Below are 25,253 nucleotides of genomic sequence, written 5' to 3'. Positions count from 1 at the left end.
CAACAAACATAAGAAAAAATGCTCAACATCACTAATGATCGGAGAAATGAAAATCAAAACCACAATGCAATACCACCTTATTCTTGCAAGAATGGTCATAATCAAAAGATCAAAAAACTGTAGATGTTGGCATGGATGTGGTGATCAGGGAACACTTTGTAAAAAGTAAAGTAGAGGTTCCTCTTCAAAGATTCCCCCCCCCCATCTAATTAGGAATAAATTGTAACTTTTCTTAGAGACAAAATTTATTCAAAGACCTGTGCTCCTAAATATTTGCCCTGGCATGCTTATACTGGTCCAAGCAATTAGGTCATAGCCTGTTCCTCTTCCTTATTTAAAAGTGGTTTTACCTTTCTCAGCATTCCACAAGTTACTTACTCCTTTCTTTGTTCTCCTTTACCTTTGCCTCTTTCAAAAGTTCTAAGATGCTAGCCAATTGGGATAAATACAGAATGTGAGGTCCCATTCCAGCCAATGGAAACCGGACACAGCAGTAGGGTGGATGCATCAGGTTATAAATGACCCTGTCTCCTTTATTCATTGTACTCTTGTGGCAAAACTGCTGACGAGTGTATACTTTCTGCAGGAAGTAAAAATGGCCTTACTAAATAAATTAATGTTCAAGTGCTATTTCTTTATGGCACTGAGGAACAAACATTTCAAACAACTTCTACACTGCTGGTGGGAATGTAAACTAGTACAGCTGCTATGAAAAACAGTGTGGATATTCCTTAAAGAACTAAAAGTAGAACTACCATTTGATCCAGCAATCCCACTACTGGGTATCTATCCAAGAAAAACTAGTAATTATTTGAAAAAGATACTTGCACATGCATGTTTCTAGCAGCACAATTCACAACTAAAAAATCATAGAACCAAGTGAAATGCCCATCAATCAACGAGTGGATACACACACACACACACACAGGAATACTACTCAGCCACAAAAAGGAATGAATTAACAGCATTTGCAATGACCTGGATGAGAATGGAGACTGTTATTCTAAGTGAAGTAACTGAGGAATGGAAAACCGAACATCATATGTTCTCACTGATATGTGGGAAATACACTATGAGGACACAAAAGCACAAGAATTATACAATGAACTTTGGGGACTTGAGGGGAAGAGAGGGAGTGGGAGGGATAAAAGACAATTTATATGGTGAAGTGTATCCTGCTTGGATGATGGGTGCACCAGGATCTCACAGATCACCACTTAAGAACTTACTCATCTAACCAAACACCACATGTACCCCAATAGCTTATGGAACAATAAAATTAAAAAAAATTATTCTTAAAATTACAGACCAGCTCACATAATGAATACTTCAAAGACTATTACACAGGCTGGGCGTGGTGGCTCACGCCGGTAATCCCAGCACTTTCAGAGGCCAAGGTGGGTGGATCACCTAAGGTCAGTTGAAGACCAGCCTGACCAACATGGTGAAACCTCATCTCTACTAAAAATACAAAAATTAGCTGCGTGTGGTGGTGGGCAACTGTAATCCCAGCTACTTGGGAGGCTGAGGCATGAGAATTGCTTGAACCTCAAAGGCAGAGGTTACAGTGAGCCAAGATCACACTATTGAACTTCAGCCTGGGTAACAGAGCAGGACTCCGTCTCAAAAATAAATAAATAAATAAATAAACAAACAAATAATTAACAAACAAAAAAAGAAAGTTATGAGTCTAGCATGAGTACCAGTCAAGTTAAAACACAGAATTTGCATGTGGAGATTCTGAATCATAAGCACAAAGACTGTACAGTAATAAATTCAATACAAAGCAAATAGCATAGATTTGGTTTCAGCATTTTTGAAAATTTTTGTTTTCTAGTAAATTAGACACCTTATTAAAATAATTTATTTTGTTCGAGTATTTCTTTTTGTTGCTAAAAATAGTTTCAAACTTATATTCACACAAACATACTTACTGCATAATTTATTTACACCTAAGGTTTATCTTTAATAGAAGTATATATTTAATTTTATGTAAATCAATTCTAAGAGTCTATATGTGCTTGCAGGCAAAGGTCACATATTCAAAGAAAAATATACTAAAATTTTTAAAAATATTTATTCAGAACTCAGAAATGTATGAATTTTACATGTTTGTATAAAATTTTTTATTATGACCATAAAAATGACCCTGTAATCAATAACATTGTAAATTTAAAAATAACTAAAAGTGTACAATTGAATTGCTTGTAATAAAAAGAATAAATGCTAGAGGTAATGGATATCTCATTTCCTCTAATGTGACTATTATATAGAGTATGCCTGCATCAAAATATACCATATATGGCATACATATATACACATATTACATATCCACAAAAATTAAGAAAAATAAATTTAAATGTGAAAATAAGAATAAAAATTTAACCTATAGGAACAGTATTCTTTAACTTCTTGGCAATTTAAAGCCACTGGCAAAAAAGATTGCTAGAGATGTCAGTCCATTATCTTACCAAATAGTGTATTGTTACCATCTTTTACCTACATCCTTGAGTAAGGGAATAGGTTAAAGTTAGTGGCATAAGAACACTTCATTGAATTCACAATAGTATTTAATATGTTAAAAATGTTGAATTGAAAAGCTAAGTTCACACATAATTTATAATTTAAAAATAGACTGCATATTATTCCATAGAAGTACAATTAATAAAATAACATATGACTAACTTAATTTTAACTAAAATTAAGAATGCTTTTCATTCATAATAATGCAAAGGAATATTATTCGGAACACCTACCTCATGCATCACTCAATATTATAAGTTAACCACAAACAGCCTCTCTACCTAAATTTTCCTCATGCATCTTACATTTTAATGTCCTTATCTTTTCATAGAAAAGATCATAAATAATGCCTAATAAAAAAGAATCTCATATCTTTTATGCAGCAACAATTAGTCACATGCTTTCACATATGAATACACCAGCAATGATGAAACAGCATGAATTTAAGAGTTGAACACGTTATTCACTGTTTAAAAAATCTGTATTTTCAAAAAAAGTACTTTGAATGTAATTATAACCCTCCAAAAAATATTCTACTTTTTAAAGTTATATACAAATGTTTAGACAAATTTTAGTTTGTATTATTTTCTATACTCAGCACTCTGATTTAGTGTAATGTCTAAAGCTTGAGTGCCCTAGATATTTCTACTGTGAATTATTCCCTGATATTTACATACACTTAATTTTGGATTGAATATCTTTCATATTTAATGTATCTGCAAAAATATATTTTAGTATGAACACTTCGGTGTTTTATAATTTGTAGTTTTTGAAAAAATGTTTTTCCAAATTCATTATACTTGCAGGGTTTTCTTAAACTCCCTGATGTTCAACAAAATTTTAACAACTGCCTGAGGGTTTTTCTCTAGTATAAAATATGTACAATAAGATCTGTGGTACAAGTAAAGATATTACAATCCTCTTCATATGTGTAATGTTTTTTTCAAAATAAATGCTCTTCTATACTTTAAAGACATACTTTCTGACAGATCTTCTGAGAGTAATTAGAATTTTAATGCTTGTATTTACTATGAACTCTACAATTTTGAGTAAGATGTGAGCAGGTATTAATGGCTTTTTTACTTTGCCTATATTTGTACATTTCTTCTCAAGTATAAATGCTTTCCTGTGCAATAGGGTGTGAGCATTGTCGAAGCTTGGCCACATTGTTCATACTGGTAGTTTTCTCCAGTATGAATTATCTTACCTACAATCAAGTGTGACAATCATTTAAAGGCTTTTTCACATTCTTCACATTTCTAGGATTTTTCAGCAGAATGATTTTCTTTAAAGTTTTAGGAACTGTCAAAAGCATTAGCACCTCTCTCAGGTTTGTAGTTTCTCTCCAGTAGGAATAATCTTATATCTATTAAGAATTGACGGTTTTCTTAGGCTTTGGCACATTATTCATACTTGTAAGATTTCTCTCCAATGAGTTATCTTATCTGTGGTGAGGTGCGAGGACCGATTAAAGGCTTTGCCAAATTTTTCCCATTTGTAGGGTTGCTCTCCAGTATGAATTCTCTTATGTTTAGTTAGGGTTGAGGACCAGAAAAATGCTTTGCCACATTCTTCACATTTGTAGGGTTTTACTCCAGTATGAATTACCTTATGTTTAGTAAAAGTTGAAGACCGGTTAAAAGATTTGCCACATTCTTCACATTTATAGGGTTTCTCTCCAGTATGAATTCTCTTATGGTTAGTAAGGATTGAAGACTGCTTAAAGGCTTTGCCACATTTTTCACATTTGTAGGGTTTCTCTTCAGTATGAATTATCTTATGTTTAGTAAGAGTTGAGGACCAGTTAAAGGCTTTGCCACATTCTTCACATTTGTAGGGTTTCTCTCCAGTATGAATTATCTTATGTGTAGTAAGGGTTGAGGATTGGCTAAAAGCTTTGCCACATTCTTCACATTTGTAGGGTTTCTCTCCTGTGTGCATCCTCTTATGTCTAGTTAGGGTTGAGGACCATATAAATGCCTTGCCACATTCTTCACATTTGTAGGGTTTCTCTCTAGTATGAATTCTCTTATGTTTAGTAAGGGTTGAGGACCAGATAAATGCTTTGCCACATTCTTCGCACTTGTAAGGTTTCTCTCCAGTATGAATTATCTTATGTGTAGTAAGATTTGAAGATCGATTAAAACCTTTGCCGCATTCTTCACATTGGTAGAGTTTCTCTCCAACATGAATTATTTTATGTGTAGTAAGAGTTGAGAGTTGCTTAAAAGCTTTGCCACATTCTAAGCATTTGTAGCGTTTCTCTCCAGTATGAATTATCTTATGTGTAGTAAGGGTTGAGGACTGGCTAAAAGCTTTGCCACATTCTTCACATTTGTAGGGTTTCTCTCCAGTGTGCATCCTCTTATGTCTAGTTAGTGTTGAGGACCATATAAATGCTTTGCCACATTCTTCACACTTGTAGGGTTTCTTTCTAGTATGAATTTTCTTATGCTCAGTAAGGGCTGAGGACCAGATAAATGCTTTGCCACATTCTTCACACTTGTAAGGTTTCTCTCCAGTATGAATTATCTTTTGTGTAGTAAGATTTGAGGATCGATTAAAAGCTTCACCACATTCTTCACATTTGTAGAGTTTCTCTCCAGCATGAATTATTTCATGTGTGGTAAGGGTTGAGAGTTGCTTAGGAGATTTGTTATATTCTTCACATTTGTAAGGTTTCTCTTCAGTATAAATTTTCCTATGATTAGTAAGGGTTGAGGACCAATTAAAGGTTTTTCCACATTCTTTACATTTGTAGGACTTCTCTCTATGATAAATGCTTTTGTGTTGGGTTTTATGTGAAAGCATGCAAAATAATTTGACACATTTTTTACATTTGAAAGATTTCTTTTCAGTATGTCTTATCTTATGTCTGTTTGAATTTAAAAATTTATAGAAGACTTTCAAATATTTATCACATTGAAATACTTTGCTCTGGGCAGTTGTGAAACACTGGTTAAGTCCATTATAACCTTCTTCGTTCACCTTATACTCATCCACACTTTTACAGCCTTTCCTTAACTGTAAATTATCATGTCCATATTTTCCATATCTTCTCAGTATTGCTTTTTGAAAGGAATCTTCCATGCCCTGCTCTGGCCAAAGGTCTTGAGCAAAATGAGGACACATACCTGAAAAAAAATAAATAAATAAATAAATTACTCCACTTACTAGACTCACATGAATATAGTTTAAAAATCTTACCTATAAAATTATACAAACTACATAGACAAGATGGCATTGCAAAATACCACAGGCTCTAATTCTTTCATAGACATAAATGTAACAAAAACATACAGACCAAAATACATCTGTGGAAAATTCATAAATGATTTAAGTGTGTGCAGTGTCCCAGGTGAGCGCATGCAAAAAAACACACAGAAGAAAAAGAAAAGTCGGTTAAATTTACTCAATACATCTTTTCCTGTTTCCCACTATACCATAGTGTCTTTACAAGTAAATTGCCAACTCTTGGTTTCTGTTTTAAAAGAAAGGTAAAATACTGGCACAATCATTGCCATTTCTGGCTTTTAGGGTTTTTTTCCTGACACTGGTTTCTGTCTCTCATGACATAAAGTACTGAAAGAAATGGCGGTATATTTTGGAATGAGAGTTTGAGTCTGCTGAGACCGAAGAAAAATGTTACAGCAGCAGAGAGACTGCAGTACCACAGAAATGGAAAAGGTATAGCAAGTGATGACACTACAAATTAACATGAGTAATCTCTCCTAACTAAATAATAAAAATAAAATTTCAGACAACACATATCCTAAGAACATGTTTAAGAAACTCTCATAATCACCAGCAAAGACAATTGTTTTCAGAATATGCCATGACAAAGCTACATTATAAAGATTTTGACAAGTAGCTTTTTTTAATGTCTAAATCTCAATCAAGGATTATAATATATACAAAATAGGGCAATACAATCCCACCAAAAATATCACAAAATTTTCTGAAAGAAACCATAAAAAAGATGTATACATTAATTTTAATAATTGGTAATAAACTGAATAATACTGATTAAAATGGGAACAGAAACAACTATGGAAAATCAGAAAAATGAGGACAAGAATAAAAAATATTTAAGATATCAAAAAACAGAAATTATGGAGATAAAATATACACAAAAAAACTGACATCCTAAAAGTAAAAAAAAAAAAAAAAAAAGATGTAAAAATAAAAAAGCTCAACAAACAAACTAGAATAACAAAAAGATATTTATAACAAACACATACATAAGCACAATTTCAAAAGTCACAGAAAAAAGATTACCTTTGAAGCTGCAAGATAAAACTGATGTGCCAGGTCAGGCACAGTGGCTCACACCTGTAATCCATGCACTTTGGGAGGCCAAGGTGGGCCGATCACCTGAGGTCAGGAGTTCAAGACCAACCTGACCAACATGGCGAAACCCCGTCTCTACTAAAACTATAAAAATTAGCCAGGCATGGTGGTGCATGCCTGTAATCCCAGCTACTCAGGAGGCTGAGGCTGAAGAACCACTTGAACCCAGGAAGTGGAGGTTGCAGTGAGCTCAGGTCACACCACTACACTCAAGCCTGGCTGGAGGATACAGTGAGACTCTTCTCTCCAAAAAAAAAAGTGATGTGCCATTTACAAACATAATCTTATGAGATAGTCAGTGAACTGTTAACAAAAATTTTGCAGGCCATAAGGGAACGGTGTGATGTAGTCATGAAAAAAATTGTAAAAAAAAAAAAAAGGTTTAATTAATTGAGAATAATACCATCAGCGAATCTGTCCTGCCAAATAAAAAAAGTAAAAACTTTCCAAAGTAACCAAATTCTAAAAAAGTATATTGGAAATGCATATGCCCTACATATAAAAGGTGCTGAAAACAGTTCCTTCTACTGAAAATAACATGATTCCAATAAAAACACAGAATCATATAAAAATACATGATTTTCTGGGAAAAATATGCAAATACACAAAAGTCAAATTTCTTAGCATTACCCTAGTGGTGCAGAAAACATTTTTAATTATTCTCTGAAATTTGAAGGATAAAAGCATAGAAAACATTTTAAATATTCATTAATGAATATACAATATAAAAAGATATAATTAACATCAATGACAAATTTGAGGGAAGGTATAATAAGAACAAATTTTTGTATGCAACTTAAGTTTATTTACCAGATTAAAATATGTTGTTGTATCTTTTAGAGGTTATATGTAATCCCCAATGTACCACAAAAATATGTGTATAAATATACAAAACAAAATAAGTCAAAGCCTATCAATACAAATATCAAAAAGACACAAAGATGGAAAGAGAATAAAAGACAAAGATGCAAGAATCAAATAAAATACTTAATAAAATAACAGTAAGTCTTTCTATTTCAGAAAATTATTTAAATATATATAAAATTAACTTTTAAATTGAGACATACTTTCAATAAATAGTTTTATTAAAATATTTTAAAAACTGAGATTCATCTTGCCTTTCTACAAGAGTCAGTTGAAATCTAATGATAAAAAAAGACTGGAAGAGGCAGGAAGAAAGTAGACATTCCATGCAAATATTAATCAAATGAGAGCAGAAACAGTCAAAATAATCTTACACAAGCTACATCTTAAGTCAAAAATTATAATATTTTATAAAATGTACTTTAAACTCCAAAGAAACAAAGGACATCAAAAAATAATAGATTCATTCACTGGGAACCTATGAAAAATCTGTGTATATTTGTGTGTGTGTGTGTACGTGTTTGTGCACGCACGCAGGTGTGTGTGTGTGTGTCTCACATTAGGGTTCCAAATATATAAAGCAAATATTGACAGAATGGAAGAAACACATACAAACCAATACAATTATAGCAAGATATTTTAATACCACACTTTCTGTAATAAAAATAAAACAAGAAAGAATGTTAATAAGGGAACAGACTACTTAAAGGCAGTATAAAACAATTATTCCAAACAGAGTTATGGAGAACACTCCTCAACAACATCAGAATACACCTCTTTCTCAATAGCTCATACATTTTACTTGATAAACCACATCTTAAGCCAAAAAGGAAGTCTTACCAAAATTTTTAAAAGTAAACTTCTATGAACTACTTTCTATGAGTAAAATGGAGTACGAGTATAAAACAATAAGACAGAAAAACTGAAAAATTTACAAATACATAGAAATTAAACAACACACCCTTGAGTGTGCTTTTAAACAAAGGTTGAAATAGTTAATATTGTGAAAAGGTCCATCCAGCTCAATGCAACAGACAGACTTAATGCAATGTTTTTCAAATTTCTCACTGCATTTTTGAAGAAACAGGAACAGCAACCCCAAAAGTATATAGAATCTCAAGAGACAATAAAGTACCCAACAATCTTCAAAAAATAAAAGGAACAATGCTGGAGGCATTAAAGTTCTTGATTAAATCACATTACAAAGCTACAGAATTCAAACAATTTGGTATGAGTATAAAGGTGAAAAAGTAGACTAATAAAATAGAATGCAGCACATATATAAACTTTCACATACATGGTCATATAAGGAGTCATTTACATGGTGATAATTATTGCAGCATTGTTACTGTAAGCCAATAGGTAAAAGCAAGGCAGATTTCTTTCACCAAATCATTCAGTAGCTATAATTTGAAATATAAAAATCCTGAAATATCAGTCTTCAAAAAGCAGGAAATATTGTACGAACTATAAAGATAAATGTTGATGGCATTATGTAAAATGAAATGAGCCAGCCACAAAACGACAGATTGTATGAAATATATGAAGGAGTTACACTCTTAGAAACAAAGAACAGACTGGTGTTTGCAAAGTGCCATAAAACAGAAAAAATTGGGGCCAGGCATGGTGGTTCACACCTGTAATCTAAGCACTTTGAGAGACCCAAGCGGGTGGATCACCTAAGGTCAGGAGTTTAAAACCAGCCTGGCCAACATGGTGAAACCCCATCTCTAATAAAAATACAAAAATTAGCCAGGCATGATGGCAGGCACCTGTAATCTGAGCTACTAAGGAGGCTGAGGCATGAGAATCAATTGAACCTAGGAGGTGGAGGTTGCACTGAGCTGAGATGGTGCCACTGCACTTCAGCCTGGGTGACAGAGCAAGACTCCACCTCAAAAAAGAAAAAAACAAGAAAAAAGTGGTAGTCAGTATGTATTAAGATTTAGCTTTGCAAGATAAAAACATTCTAGCAATATGTTGCATGACAATGTCAAGATAATTAGTGTGACTTAACTGAATATTTAAAAATATTTTGTGGTAAATTTGTTATTTTTTTGACAAGTAAAAATAAACAATAATACCCAAAAGAGATACAGAGTTATCAGAGTTTTAAATTATATTCAAATCCAAAAGTGTTTCTCCCACACAAAAATCATATAGATTCATAAATAGCATGTTGACATTACAAGAATTTTATAACTACTCATCTACACAGGATTAGAAAACCATTCACAACAAACCTATACAACAAATATACGAAAAACAAACAAAAAAAAACCAAGGGTAGCCTGGTGCGGTGGCTCACACCTGTAATCCCAGCACTTTGGGAGGCTGAAGAGGGTGGATCATGAGGTCAGGAGTTCGAGACCAGCCCGGCCAGCATGGTAAACTCTGTCTCTACTAAAAATACAAGAATTATCCAGGCGTGGTAGTGGGCGCCTGTAATCCCAGCTAATTGGGAGGCTGAGGCAGGAAAATCACTTGAACCTGGAAGGCAGAGGTTGCAGTGAGCCGAGATCGTGACACTGCACTCCAGCCTGGTCAAGAAGAGCAAAACTCTGTCTCAAAAAAAAATTTAAAAAAGATAACATTTATACAGGCAAACAAACATAGATATAATTCTACTGGAAAAAGACATATGGCTGATTCATATTTGATTTTGCTCAACAGGGTCTTAAATTATACAAAGTTAAATACTGTCATGCACAATTATGATATATACTAAAAAATCAAAACACAAATATCAGATGTATGGTGGCATACGCTAGAATATATAACACAAAAATATAAAATTGCAAAACAAAATTAAAACATGGAATGTAAAACTTATTAGATACCATCAAGTAGATCAATATATTCATCTTAGAAGAAGAATATGGGGAAAAAAAACAATACAGTGGTTACTTGAAGATAAAAGGTGAGAACTTCCCAAATTTTGATGTAGTAAAACAAACAAAAAAAAATTGTAACCAATAATATTTGATTTAAATTTATTTCCCTTTAAAAATAGGATGAAAACTAAAAATCTCCAAAATAAAAGTTGAGGGAGTTCATCTCCACTAGCACAGTTCTACAAAAAAATGCTACATGATGGCCAGGCACTGTGGCTCATGCCTGTAATCCTGCAGTTTTAAGAGGCCAAAGCTGTCACAACACTAAAGACCAGGAGATTCAGATCAGCCTGAATAATACAGCGAGACTCTGCACATAAAAAAAAGAAATGGGAGGTCAGGAGATCGAGACCATCCTGGTTAACATGGAGAAAACCCGTCTCTACTAAAAATACACAAAAAAAACAAAATTAGCCGGGCATGGTGGCAGCCGCATATAGTTCCAGCTACTCGGGAGGCTGAGGCAGGAAAATGGCATGAACCCGGGAGGCAGAGCTTGCAGTGAGCTGAGATTGTGCCACTGCACTCCAGCCTGGGTGACAGAGCAAGACTCCATAACAACAACAACAACAACAACAACAAAACAACAACAACAAAGAAATGCTAAAATGAGTCAATTTTATTTAAAAATAAAATAATACTGGACAGCATCATAAAACCATATATAAAAATAAAGCTCTCTATTGAATGTAAATATACAAATGTAGAAATCTTTACTATCATAATGATGATGCATAAAACCCTTAAAGCTCTTCTGTAGAATATTTAAAACAATAAAAATCTGCATAAATGTTAATACACAAAATAATTTTTATATTAATAAACTGAAAAATACAGAGGTATAATTTTTATATTCAACTGAAGTTGTCATGAGATTAAAATATATTTTTAAGTTTTAGATGTTTTATGTAAACTCCATTTTTAAGATGATGTGGTTTGGCCATGTCCCAACCCAAGTCTCATCTTTAATTCCCATATGTTGTGGGAGGGATGCAGTAGGAGGTAATTGAATCGTGGGGGCAGATGTTTTCTGTGCTGTTCTCATGATAGAGAATAGTCTCATGAAAGTGGAAGGCTTTATAAGGCAGTTTTCCTGCGCAAGCTCTTTCTTTTGTCTGCCACCATGTGAGACATGCCTTTCACTTTCCACCATGATTGTGATGACTCCTCAGTCACATGAAACTGTGACCAATGAACCTCTTTCTTTTGTAAATTGCCCAGTCTCAGGTATGTCCTTATCAGCAGCATGAAAACAGACTAATATACAAGATGATTATGAAGATAATATTTATAGAAAGTATGCAAAACAAAATTTAAAAAATAATTGAAGCATGTCACTACACAATTAAAATAAGGCAATAAAACTAAATAAGAAAAAAACATACCACTCAAACACATAAAACAATAGCAATAAAACTAGTAATTTCATTTTAAGAAATAATTTTAATATAAATTAATTAAACTACTTAATAAAAAGAAATGTAATCTCAGGACTTTCGGAGGTTAAAGTGGGGTGATCACTGGATCCCAGAAGTTTGAGGCCAACCTCAGCAATGCAGCAAAACCTTGTCTCAACCAAAAATACAAAAAAACTGGGAGGACATGAAGCTATACACTTGTAACCCAGCTACCTGAGAGGCTGCAATCAGAGAATCTTCTAAGTTTGGGAGGTTGAGGCTGCAGTGAGCCATGATCACAACACTGCAAACCAGCCTGGTTGAGAGAGTGAGACCCTATCTCAAGAACAAACAAATAAGGCCAGGAATGGTGGCTCACACATGTAATCCCAGCACTTTGGGAGGCTTAGGCAGGTGGATCACCTGAGGTCAGGGTTTCGAGACCAGCCTAGCCAACATGGTGAAACCCCTTCTCTACTAAAAATGCAAAAATTTACCAGGCATGGTCGCACACACCTGTAGTCCCAGCTGCTTGGGAGGCTGAGACAGGAGAATTGCTTGAACCTAGGAGGCAGAGGTTGCAGTGAGCCGAGATTGTGTCACTGCACTCTGGCCTGGGTGACAGAGTGAGACTTCATCTCAAAAAAAATAAAAAATAAAATAATAAAGTTTATTTCCTTAAACCATATGTGGAAAAATCTTTTAATTAGACATAAGAAGATAACTTTTTTTGTTTTTGGAGTCAGAGTCTCGTTCTGTTGCCCAGGATGGAGTGTGGTGGCATGCTCTCCAATCACTCCAATCTCTGTCTCCTGGATTTAAGTTATTCTCCTTCCTCAGCCTCCCGAGTAGCCTGGGTTTACACGCACCCACCACCACGCCTGGCTAATTTTTTGTATTTTTAGTAGAAATGAGGTTTCACCATATTGGTCAGGCTGGTCTCAAACTTCTGACCTCATGATCCACCCCACTCAGCTCCCCAAAGTGCTAGGATTATAGGTGTGAGGTGCCGTTCCAGGCCAGATAACTTCTTCATCATTTAAAAATATATAGGGGAAACATATGACAATAATCTTGGTGCCATTTTCTTAGCTACAACATTAAATGCATAAGCAACAAAGAAAGAAGCAAAAATTTAACTATACTACACTTCCAAATTTCTGCTTATGTAAGTAAACATTTAATAGAGGGATAAGGCCTCCCAGAAAATGGGTGAAAATATTTACAAATCACATATGATAGGAGTCAATATTGAAAAAATTGAAATGACTTTTAAAACTAAATAAATTTGAATGAATTTATTTACAAATATGAAAATAATTGAAATACATTTTCATCGAAAAACACAAACAAAAAATTTGAAAGGACACAAAAAATTTCTAATTTATAGAGAAATGCATAAAAATCACAACGAAAAAGAAAATCTGTCACATCCATTTAAATGACCACTATCAATTTTTTAAAAACACCTAATCTGTTGATGATGCAGTAAAACCCTTGGCCAAGTGACGTGGCTCACGCCTGTAATCCCAGCACTTTGGGAGGCTGATGCGGGTGGATTTCGAGGTCAGGAGTTCAAGACCAGCCTGACCAACATGGTGAAACCCCATCTGTACTAAAAATACAAAAATTAGCCAGATGTGGTGGCACGTGCCTGTAATCCCAGTTACTAAGGAGGCTGAGACAGGAGAATCGCTTGAAACCCGGGAGGCGGAGGTTGCAGTGAGTCAAGATTGTGCCACTGAGCTCCAGCCTGGGTGACAAAGGGAGACTCCATTTAAAAAAAAAAAAAAAGAAACGAAAAAAAAGAAACCCATGTGCATTGTTGGTGGAAAACAAGGATGCACATATTATTTTATAATGTTATAAATATACTTCAAATAACTAAAAATAAAATTATCAAATACAGCAATTACATTTATGAATCTATATCTAAAATATGCAACAAAAGACCTTGAAGACATGTATGATACAACGGAATATTATTCAGCTTTAAAAAAAAAAATCTTGAGCAGCCAAGATGGCCAAATAGGAACAGCTCCGGTCTACAGCTCCCAGCGTGAGTGACACAGAAGACGGGTGATTTCTGCATTTCCATCCGAGGTACCGGGTTCATCTCACTAGGGAGTGCCAGACAGTGGGCGCAGGACAGTGGGGGCAGCAAAGAGTACAAGAGCCGAAGCAGGGCTAGGCATTACCTCACTCAGGAAGTGCAAGGGGTCAGGAAGTTCCCTTTCCTAGTCAAAGAAAGGGGTGACAGACGGCACCTGGAAAGTTGGGTCACTCCCACCCTAATACTGCACTTTTCCGACGGGCTTAAATAACGGCACAACAGCAGATTATATCCTGCACCTGGCTTGGAGGGTCCTACGCCCACGGAGTCTCGCTGATTGCTAGCACAGCAGTCTGAGATCAAACTGCAAGGCGGCAGCGAGGCTGGGGGAGGGGCGTCCGCCATTGCCCAGGCTTGCTTAGGTAAACAAAGCAGCCCGGAAGCTACAACTGGGTGGAGCCCACCACAGCTCAAGGAGGCCTGCCTGCCTCTGTAGGCTCCACCTCTGGGGGGCAGGGCATAGACAAACAAAAAGACAGCAGTAACCGCTGCAGACTTAAATATCCCTGTCTGACAGCTTTGAAGAGAGCAGTGGTTCTCCCAACACACAGCTGGAGATCTGAGAACAGGCAGACAGACTCCTCAAGTGGGCCCCTGACCCCTGAACCATGAGCAGCCTAACTGGGAGGCACCCCCCACTAGGGGCAGACTGACACCTCACATGGCCGGGTACTCCTCTGAGACAAAACTTCCAGAAGAATGATCAGACAGCAGCATTCGCAGTTCACGAAAATCAGCTGTTCTGCAGCCACTGCTGCTGATACCCAAGCAAATAGGGTCTGGAGTGGACATCTAGCAAACTCCAACAGAACTGCAGCTGAGGGTCCTGTCTGTTAGAAGGAAAACTAACAAACAGAAAGGACATCCACACCAAAAACCCATCTGTACGTCACCATCATCAAAGACCAAAAGTAGATAAAACCACAAAGATGGGGAAAAAACAGCAGAAAAACTGGAAACTCTAAAAAGCAGAGCACCTCTCCTCCTCCAAAGGAACGCAGTTCCTCACCAGCAATGGAACAAAGCTGGGCGGAGAATCACTTTGACAAGTTGAGAGAAGAAGCCTCCAGATGATCAAACTACTCCGAGCTACAGGAGGAAATTCAAACCAAAGGCAAAGAAGTTAAAAACTTTGAAAAAAATTTAGACAAATGTATACCTAGAATAACCAATATGGAGAAGTGCTTAAAGGAGCTGATGGAGCTGAAAGCCAAGGCTTGAGAACTACGTGAAGAATGCAGAAGATTCAGGAGCCGATGCAATCATCTGGAAGAAAGGGTATCAGTGATGGAAGATGAAATGAATGAAATGAAGTGAGAAGGGAAGTTTAGAGAAAAAAGAATAAAAAGAAATGAAAAAAGCCTACAAGAAATATGGGACGATGTGAAAAGACAAAATCCATTATCTGATTGGTGTACCTGAAAGTGACGGAGAGAATGGAACCAAGCTGGAAAACACTCTGCAGGATATTATTCAGGAGAACTTCCCTAATCTAGCAAGGCAGGCCAACATTCAGATTCAGGAGATACAGAGAACGCCACAAAGATACTTCTCGAGAAGAGCAACTCCAAGACACATAATTGTCATATTGACCAAAGTTGAAACGAAGGAAAAAATGTTAAGGGCAGCCAGAGAGAAAGGTCGGACTACCCACAAAGGGAAGCCCATCAGACTAAGAGTGGACCTCTCGGCAGAAATTCTACAAGCCAGAAAAGAGTGGGGGCCAATATTCAACATTCTTAAAGAAAAGAATTTTCAACACAGAATTTCATATCCATCCAAACTAAGCTTCAAAAGTGAAGGAGAAATAAAACACTTTACAGACAAGCAAATGCTGAGAGACTTTGTCACCACCAGGCCTGCCCTCAAAGAGCTCCTGAAGGAAGTACTAAACACAGAAAGGAACAACTGGTACCAGCCACTGCAAAATCATGCCAAATTGTAGAAACCGTCGAGGCTAGAAAGACACTGCATCAACTAACGAGCAAAATAACCAGCCAGCATCCTAACGACAGGATCAAATTCACACATAACAATATTAACTTTATTTATTTTTCTTTTATTATTATTATTATACTTTAAGTTTTAGGGTACATGTGCACAATGTGCAGGTTAGTTACATATGTATACATGTGCCATGCTGGTGTGCTGCACCCATTAACTACTCATCTAGCATTAGGTATATCTCCCAATGCTATCCCTCCCCCCTCCCCCCATCCCACAACAGTCCCCAGAGTGTGATTTTTCCCTTCCTGTGTCCATGTGTTCTCATTGTTCAATTCCACCCTATGAGTGGGAATATGCGGTGTTTGGTTTTTTGTTCTTGCGATAGTTTACTGAGAATGATGATTTCCAATTTCATCCATGTCCCTACAAAGGACACGAACTCATCATTTTTTACGGCTGCATAGTATTCCATGGTGTATATGTGCCACATTTTCCTAATCCAGTCTATCATTGTTGGACATTTGGGTTGGTTCCAAGTCTTTGCTATTGTGAATAATGCCGCAATAAACATACGTGTGCATGTGTCTTTATAGCAGCATGATTTATAGTCCTTTGGGTATATACTCAGTAATGGGATGGCTGGGTCAAATGGTATTTCTAGTTCTAGATCCCTGAGGAATTGCCACACTGACTTCCACAATGGTTGAACTAGTTTACAGTCCCACCAACAGTGTAAAAGTGTTCCTATTTCTCCACATCCTCTCCAGCACCTGTAGTTTCCTGACTTTTTAATGATTGCCATTCTAACTGGTGTGAATGGTAACTCACTGTGGTTTTGATTTGCATTTCTCTGATGGCCAGTGATGGTGAGCATTTTTTCATGTGTTTTTTGGCTGGATAAATGTCTTCTTTTGAGAAGTGTCTGTTCATGTCCTTCACCCACTTTTTGATTGGGTTCTTTGTTTTTTTCTTGTAAATTTGTTTGAGTTCACTGTAGATTCTGGATATTAGCCCTTTGTCAGATGAGTAGGTTGCAAAAATTTTCTCCCATTTTGTAGGTTGCCTGTTCACTCTGATGGTAGTTTCTTTTGCTGTGCAAAGCTCTTTAGTTTAATTAGATCCCATTTCTCAATTTTGGCTTTTGTTGCCATTGCTTTTGGTGTTTTAGACCTGAAGTCCTTGCCCATGCCTATGTCCGGAATGGTAATGCCTAGGTTTTCTTCTAGGGTTTTTATGGTTTTAGGTCTAATGTTTAAGTCTTTAATCCATCTTGAATTGATTTTTGTATAAGGTGTAAGGAAGGGATCCAGTTTCAGCTTTCTACATATGGCTAGCCAGTTTTCCCAGCACCATTTATTAAATAGGGAATCCTTTCCCCATTGCTTGTTTTTCTCAGGTTTGTCAAAGATCAGATAGTTGTAGATATGTGGTGTTCTTTCTGAGGGTTCTGTTCTGTTCCATTGATCTATATCTCTGTTTTGGTACCAGTACCATGCTGTTTTGGTTACTGTAGCCTTGTAGTATAGTTTGAAGTCAGGTAGTGTGATGCCTACAGCTTTGTTCTTTTGGCTCAAGATTGACTTGGCGATGCGGGCTCTTTTTTGGTTCCATATGAACTTTAAAGTATTTTTTTCCAATTCTGTGAAGAAAGTCATTGGTAGCTTGAGGGGGATGGCATTGAATCTATAAATTACCTTGAGCAGTATGGCCATTTTCATGATATTGATTCTTCCTACCCACGAGCATGGAATGTTCTTCCCTTTCTTTGTATCCTCTTTTATTTCCTTGAGCAGTGGTTTGTAGTTCTCCTTGAAGGGGTCCTTCACGTCCCTTGTAAGTTGGATTCCTAGGTATCTTATTCTCTTTGAAGCAACTGTGAATGGGAGTTCACTCATGATTTGGCTCTCTGTCTGTTGTTGGTGTATCAGAATGCTTGTGATTTTTGTACATTGATTTTGTATCCTGAGACATTGCTGAAGTTGCTTATCAGCTTAAGGAGATTGTGGGCTGAGACAATGGGGTTTTCTAGATACACAATCATGTCATCTGCAAACAGGGACAATTTGACTTCCTCTTTTCCTAATTGAATACACTTTATTTCCTTCTCCTGCCTAATTGCCCTGGCCAGAACATCCAACACTATGTTGAATAGGAGTGTTGAGAGAGGGCATCCCTGTCTTGTGCCAGTTTTCAAAGGGAATGCTTCCAGTTTTTGCCCATTCAGAATGATACTGGCTGTGGGTTTGGCACAGATAGCTCTTATTATTTTGAGATATGTCACATCAATACCTAATTTATTGAGAGTTTTTAGCATGAAGTGTTGTTGAATTTTGTCAAAGTCCTTTTCTCCATCTATTCAGATAATCATGTGGTTTTTGTCTTTGGTTCTGTTTATATGCTGGATTACATTTATTGATTGATTGGCGTATATTGAACCAGCCCTGCATCCCAGGGATGAAGTCCACTTGATCATGGTGGATAAGCTTTTTGATGTGCTGCTGGATTCAGTTTGCCAGTATTTTATTGAGGATTTTTGCATCGATGTTCATCAAGGATATTGGTCTAAAATTTTCTTTTTTGGTTGTGTCTCCGCCCGGCTTTGGTATCAGGATGATACTGGCCTCATAAAATGAGTTAGGGAGGATTCCCTCTTTTTCTATTGATTGGAATAGTTTCAGAAGGAATGGTATCAGTTCCTCCTTGCACCTCTGGTAGAATTCGGCTGTGAATCCATCTGATCCAGGACTCTTTTTCATTGGTAAGCTATTGATTATTGCCACAATTTCAGCTCCTGTTATTGGTCTCTTCAGAGATTCAACTTCTTCCTGGTTTACTCTTGGGAGAGTGTATGCGTCAAGGAATTTATCCATTTGATCTAGATTTTCTAGTTTATTTGCATAGAGGTGTTTGTAGTATTCTCTGATGGTACTTTGTAATTTCTGTGGGATCGGTGGTGATATTCCCTTTATCATTTTTTATTGCATCTATTTGATTCTTCTGTGTTTTTTTCTTTATTAGTCTTGCTAGCAGTCTATCAATTTTGTTGATCCTTTCAAAAAACCAGCTCCTGGATTCTTTAATTTTTTGAAGGGTTTTTTGTGTCTCTATTTCCTTCAGTTCTGCTCTGATTTTAGTTATTTCTTGCCTTCTACCAGCTTTTGAATGTGTTTGTTCTTGCTTTTCTAGATCTCTTAATTGTGATGTTAGGGTGTCAATTTTGGATCTTTCCTGCTTTCTCTTGTGGGCATTTAGTGCTATAAATTTCCCTCTACACACTGCTTTGAATGCATCCCAGAGATTCTGCTATGTTGTGTCTCTGTTCTCATTGGTTTCAAATAACAAATATTAACTTTAAATGTAAATGGACTAAATGCTCCAATTAAAAGACACAGACTGGCAAATTTGATGAAGAGTAAAGACCCATCAGTGTGCCGTATTCAGGAAACCCATCTCACGTGCAGAGAGGAAGATCTACCAAGCAAATGGAAAACAAAGAAAGGAAGGGGTTGCAATCCTAATCTCTGATAAAACAGACTTTCAACCAACAAAGATCAAAAGAGACAAAGAAGGCCATTACATAATGATAAAGGGATCAATTCAACAAGAAGAGCTAACTATCCTAAATATATATGCACCCAATACAGGAGCACCCAGATTCATAAAGCAAGTCCTGAGTGACCTACAAAGATACTTCGACTCCCACACAATAATAATGGGAGATTTTAACACCCCACTGTCAACATTAGAAAGATCAGCAAGACAGAAAGTTAACAAGGATACCCAGGAATTGAACTCATCTCTGCACCAAGTGGATCTAATAGACATCTACAGAACTCTCCACCCCAAATCAACAGAATATACATTTTTTTCAGCACCACACCATACCTATTCCAAAATTGACCACATAGATGGAAGTAAAGCACTCTTCAGCAAATGTAAAAGAACAGAAATTACAACAAACTGTCTCTCAGACCACAGTGCAATCAAACTAGAACTCAGGATTAAGAAACTCACTCGAAACCACACAACTACATGGAAACTGAACAACCTGCTCCTGAATGACTACTGGGTACATAACGAAATGAAGGCAGAAATAAAGATGTTCTTTGAAACCAAAGAGAACAAAGACACAGCATACCAGAATCACTGGGACACATTCAAAGCAGTGTGTAGAGGGAAATTTATAGCACTAAATGCCCACAAGAGAAAGCAGGAAAGACCCAAAATTGACACTCTAACATCACAATTAAAAGAACTAGAAAAGCAAGAGCAAACACATTCAAAAGCTAGCAGAAGGCAAGAAATAACTAAAATCAGAGCAGAACTGAAGGAAATAGAGACACAAAAAACCGTTCAGAAAAATTAATGAATCCAGGAGCTCGTTTTTTGAAAGCATCAACAAAATTGATAGACCGCTAGCAAGACTAATAAAGAAGAAAAGAGAGAAGAATCAAATAGATGCAATAAAAAATGATAAAGGGGATATCAACACCGATTCCATAGAAATACAAACTACCATCAGAGAATACTACAAACACCTCTATGCAAATAAACTTGAAATCTAGAAGAAATGGATAAATGTAGAAGAAAATCTAGAAGAAATGGATACATTCCTCGACACATACAATCTCCCAAGACTAAAACAGGAGGAAGTTCAATCTCTGAATAGACCAATAACAGGCTCTGAAATTGTGGCAATAATCAACAGCTTACCAACCAAAAAGAGTCCACGACCACATGGATTCACAGCCGAATTCTACCAGAGGTACAAGGAAGAACTGGTACCATTCCTTCTGAAACTATTCCAATCAATAGAAAAAGAGGGAATCCTCCCTAACTCATTTTATGAGGCCAGTATCATCCTGATACCAAAGCCGGGCAGAGACACAACCAAAAAAGAGAATTTTAGACCAATATCCTTGATGAACATAGATGCAAAAATCCTCAATAAAATACTGGCAAACTGAATCCAGCAGCACATCAAAAAGCTTATCCACCATGATCAAGTGGGTTTCATCCCTGGGATGCAAGGCTGGCTCAATATACACAAATCAATAAATGTAATCCAGCATATAAACAGAACCAAAGACAAAAACCACATGATTATATAATAGATGCAGAAAAGGCCTTTGACAAAATTCAACAACACTTCATGCTAAAAACTCTCAATGAATTAGGTATTGATGGGATGTATCTCAAAATAATAAGAGCTATCTATGCCAAACCCACCGCCAATATCATACTGAATGGGCAAAAACTGGAAGCATTCCCTTTGAAAACTGGCACAAGACAGGGATGCCCTCTCTCAACACTCCTATTCAACATAGTGTTGGATGTTCTGGCCAGGGCAATTAGGCAGGAGAAGGAAATAAAGGGTATTCAATTAGGAAAAGAGGAAGTCAAATTGTCCCTGTTTGCAGATGACATGATTGTATATTTAGAAAACCCCATTGTCTCAGCCCACAATCTCCTTAAGCTGATAAGCAACTTCAGCAATGTCTCAGGATACAAAATCAATGTACAAAAATCACAAGCATTCTGATACACCAACAACAGACAGAGAGCCAAATCATGAGTGAACTCCATTCACAGTTGCTTCAAAGAGAATAAAATACCTAGGAATCCAACTTACAAGGGACATGAAGGACCTCTTCAAGGAGAACTACAAACCACTGCTCAATGAAATAAAAGAGGATACAAAGAAATGAAAGAACATTCCATGCTCATGGGTAGGAAGAATCAATATCATGAAAATGGCCATACTGCCCAAGGTAATTTATAGATTCAATGCCATCCCCCTCAAGCTACCAATGACTTTCTTCACAGAACTGGAAAAAACTACTTTAAAGTTCATATGGAACCAAAAAAGAGCCCACATCACCAAGTCAATCCTAAGCCAAAAGAACAAAGCTGGAGGCATCATGCTACCTGACTTCAAACTATACTACAAGGCTACAGTAACCAAAACAGCATGGTACTGGTACCAAAACAGAGATATAGATCAATGGAACAGAACAGAACCCTCAGAAAGAACACCACATATCTACAACTATCTGATCTTTGACAAACCTGAGAAAAACAAGCAATGGGGAAAGGATTCCCTATTTAATAAATGGTGCTGGGAAAACTGGCTAGCCATATGTAGAAAGCTGAAACTGGATCCCTTCCTTACACCTTATACAAAAATTAATTCAAGATGGATTAAAGACTTAAACGTTAGACCTAAAACCATAAAAACCCTAGAAGAAAACCTAGGCATTACCATTCTGGACATAGGCATGGGCAAGGACTTCAGGTCTAAAACACCAAAAGCAATGGCAACAAAAGCCAAAATTGAGAAATGGGAACTAATTAAACTAAAGAGCTTCTGCACAGCAAAAGAAACTACCATCAGAGTGAACAGGCAACCTACAAAATGGGAGAAAATTTTCGTAACCTACTCATCTGACAAAGGGCTAATATCCAGAATCTACAATGAACTCAAACAAATTTACAAGAAAAAAACAACCCCATCAAAAAGTGGGCAAAGGACATGACAGACACTTCTCAAAACAAGACATTTATCCAGCCAAAAAACACATGAAAAAATGCTCACCATCACTGGCCATTAGAGAAATGCAAATCAAAACCACAATGAGATACCATTTCACACCAGTTAGAATGGCAATCATTAAAAAGTCAGGAAACAACAGGTGCTGGAGAGGATGTGGAGAAATAGGAACACTTTTACACTGTTGGTGGGACTGTAAACTAGTTCAACCATTGTGGAAGTCAGTGTGGCAATTCCTCAGGGATCTAGAACTAGAAATACCATTTGACCCAGCCATCCCATTACTGGGTAGATACCCAAAGGACTATAAATCATGCTGCTATAAAGACACATGCACACGTATGTTTATTGCGGCATTATTCACAATAGCAAAGACTTGGAACCAACCCAAATGTCCAACAATGATAGACTGGATTAAGAAAATGTGGCACATATACACCATGGAATACTATGCAGCCATCAATAATGATGAGTTCATGTCCTTTGTAGGGACATGGATGAAACTGGAAATCATCATTCTCAGTAAACTATCGCAAGAACAAAAAACCAAACACTGCATATTCTCACTCATAGGTGGGAATTGAACAATGAGAACACATGGACACAGGAAGGGGAACATCACACTCTGGGGACTGTTGTGGGGTGGGGGGAGGGGGAAGGGATAGCATTAGGAGATATACCTAATGCTAAATAACAAGTTAATAGGTGCAGCACACCAGCATGGCACATGTATACATATGTAACTAACCTGCACATTGTGCACATGTACCCTAAAACTTAAAGTGTAATAATAATAAAACAAAAAATTAAAAAAGGAAATATAAATTCACCCTGCATCTTAAGCTATTGTTTTACTAAAATGGAAAATAAAGAAGAATATTTAACAGTGAAAAAAACAAAAATCTTGTCGCTTTTAAAGATACACTTTGAGAATATTATGTCCACTGAAATAAACCAGTAATGAAATGATGGATGTTATGATTTTACTTATATGAAATATATAAAATAATTACACTCATAAAAACAGAAAGTGGAAGGGTGTTTGTCAAGGGCTGGAGAGAGCATAAAATACGTAAATGTTATTTAAGGGATATTGAGTTTTAGTTTTACAAGATGTAAAATTTCTAGAAGTCTTTTTCATAACGATGTGAATATAGTTAACATGCCTGAAATATACACTTTTTTTTTTCTTGAAACAGGGTCTCAATCTGTCACCCAAGCTTGCATGCAATGGCACAATTATGGCTCACTGCAGCCTCACAATCCCAGGCTCAACTAATCCTGCCCCTCAGTCTCTCAAGTAGCTGGGACCACAGGTGTACACCACCATGCCTGGCTATTTCTTAGAAAAAAAAATGTTTGTAGAGAGGGTGTCTCCATATTTTACCCAGGCTTGTATCAAACTTTTGGGCTCAAGCAATCCTCCTGTCCTGGCCTCTCAAAATCCTGGTTTTAAAGATGTGAGCCACCACCATGCCTTGCCCTGACATGTACATTTAAATAGATTTAAGAAGGTAAATTATATGTTAAGTGTTTTTACAACAAATATTTTTTTGAAAACTGGAAAAAAATACAGAATTATACATCTTTTTAAAAATTACCTTCAAATCACAAAGGTGTTTTTCTCACACAAAGAAAATACATATTTATCATTAAACACATGGTGAAAATAAGACTTTTTCCAAGGCTACTCACTTAGACAAGATAAAACCAACACTGAAAATGAGTTAAGAGGCCAGGTACGGTGGCTCATGCCTGTAATCCCAGCACTTTGGGAGACCAAGGCAAGCAGATCACCCAAGGTCAGGAGTTTGAGACCTGCCTGACCAACATGGCAAACCCCGTTCTCTACTAAAAAAAAAAAAAATACAAAATTAGCCTGGGATGGTGGTACATGCCTGTAATCCCAGCTACTCAGGAGGCTAAGGCTAGAGAATCACTTAAACCCGAGAGGTGGAGGAAGTTGCAGTGAGCCGAGATCACATGCACTGTACTCCAGACTCAGCAACAAGAGCAAAACTCTGTCTCAAAAAAAAAAAAAAAAAAAAAAAGAAAAGAAAAAAGAAAAAGAAAATTAGCTAAGAAAGAATATATACAAGTAAACTATAACCAAATTTGGGTCATATTTGTAGACATAAACACACACATATAGATAATCTGACTATGACAGACATATGGCTCATTTATCTTTTAATTAAACCAGACATTGACTTAAAGTATACAAACAGAATTGCCGATTGTCTAAAATTATAATGCACGAAATCAATAGACACAATAAACTGATATTAAGAAACCTGCACTTAAAAAACACACTAATATAGAACTGGAAGATAATAATGAAAGAAATGTTTACTCATAAAATCTAGTTGGCAACATTAATGTACATTAACAAACAATTTGTCTAGATAACTGCAATGTTTGACTGTAACTGTGCATTCAGGGAAGGCAGGTGTTTTAAATTAATGGCATCTATTATGTAGCAATAAAATTTCAGAGTAAATGCAGTAAAATCATAATTAGGAGATGCTAATGAGAAACTTTTAATAGATAAGCATTTAAAAGAAACTAGTCTCAATTTTTATGTTTTAAATACATGTTATTTTACACAAAATAAA

At 36.3% G+C, this 25,253-nt stretch overlaps 1 protein-coding gene across 1 annotated transcript in view; it reads right to left on the bottom strand.

Moving 5' to 3' along the window:
- Window positions 1-2,058: 2,058 nt before the first annotated feature.
- Window positions 2,059-25,253, bottom strand: part of ZNF254 (zinc finger protein 254) — a 45,981-nt gene continuing 22,786 nt past the window's right edge. Inside the window, exon 4 of the mRNA XM_063701183.1 lies at window positions 2,059-5,657. Coding sequence (XP_063557253.1) covers window positions 3,931-5,657 — 1,727 coding nt within the window. The 3' untranslated portion in view covers window positions 2,059-3,930. The remainder of the gene's footprint in view (window positions 5,658-25,253) is intronic.

The sequence above is a fragment of the Gorilla gorilla genome, chromosome 20 (genome assembly GCF_029281585.2).
Source record: "Gorilla gorilla gorilla isolate KB3781 chromosome 20, NHGRI_mGorGor1-v2.1_pri, whole genome shotgun sequence".
Lineage (NCBI taxonomy): Eukaryota > Metazoa > Chordata > Mammalia > Primates > Hominidae > Gorilla > Gorilla gorilla.
This window is presented reverse-complemented; position numbering and strand designations above follow the sequence as displayed.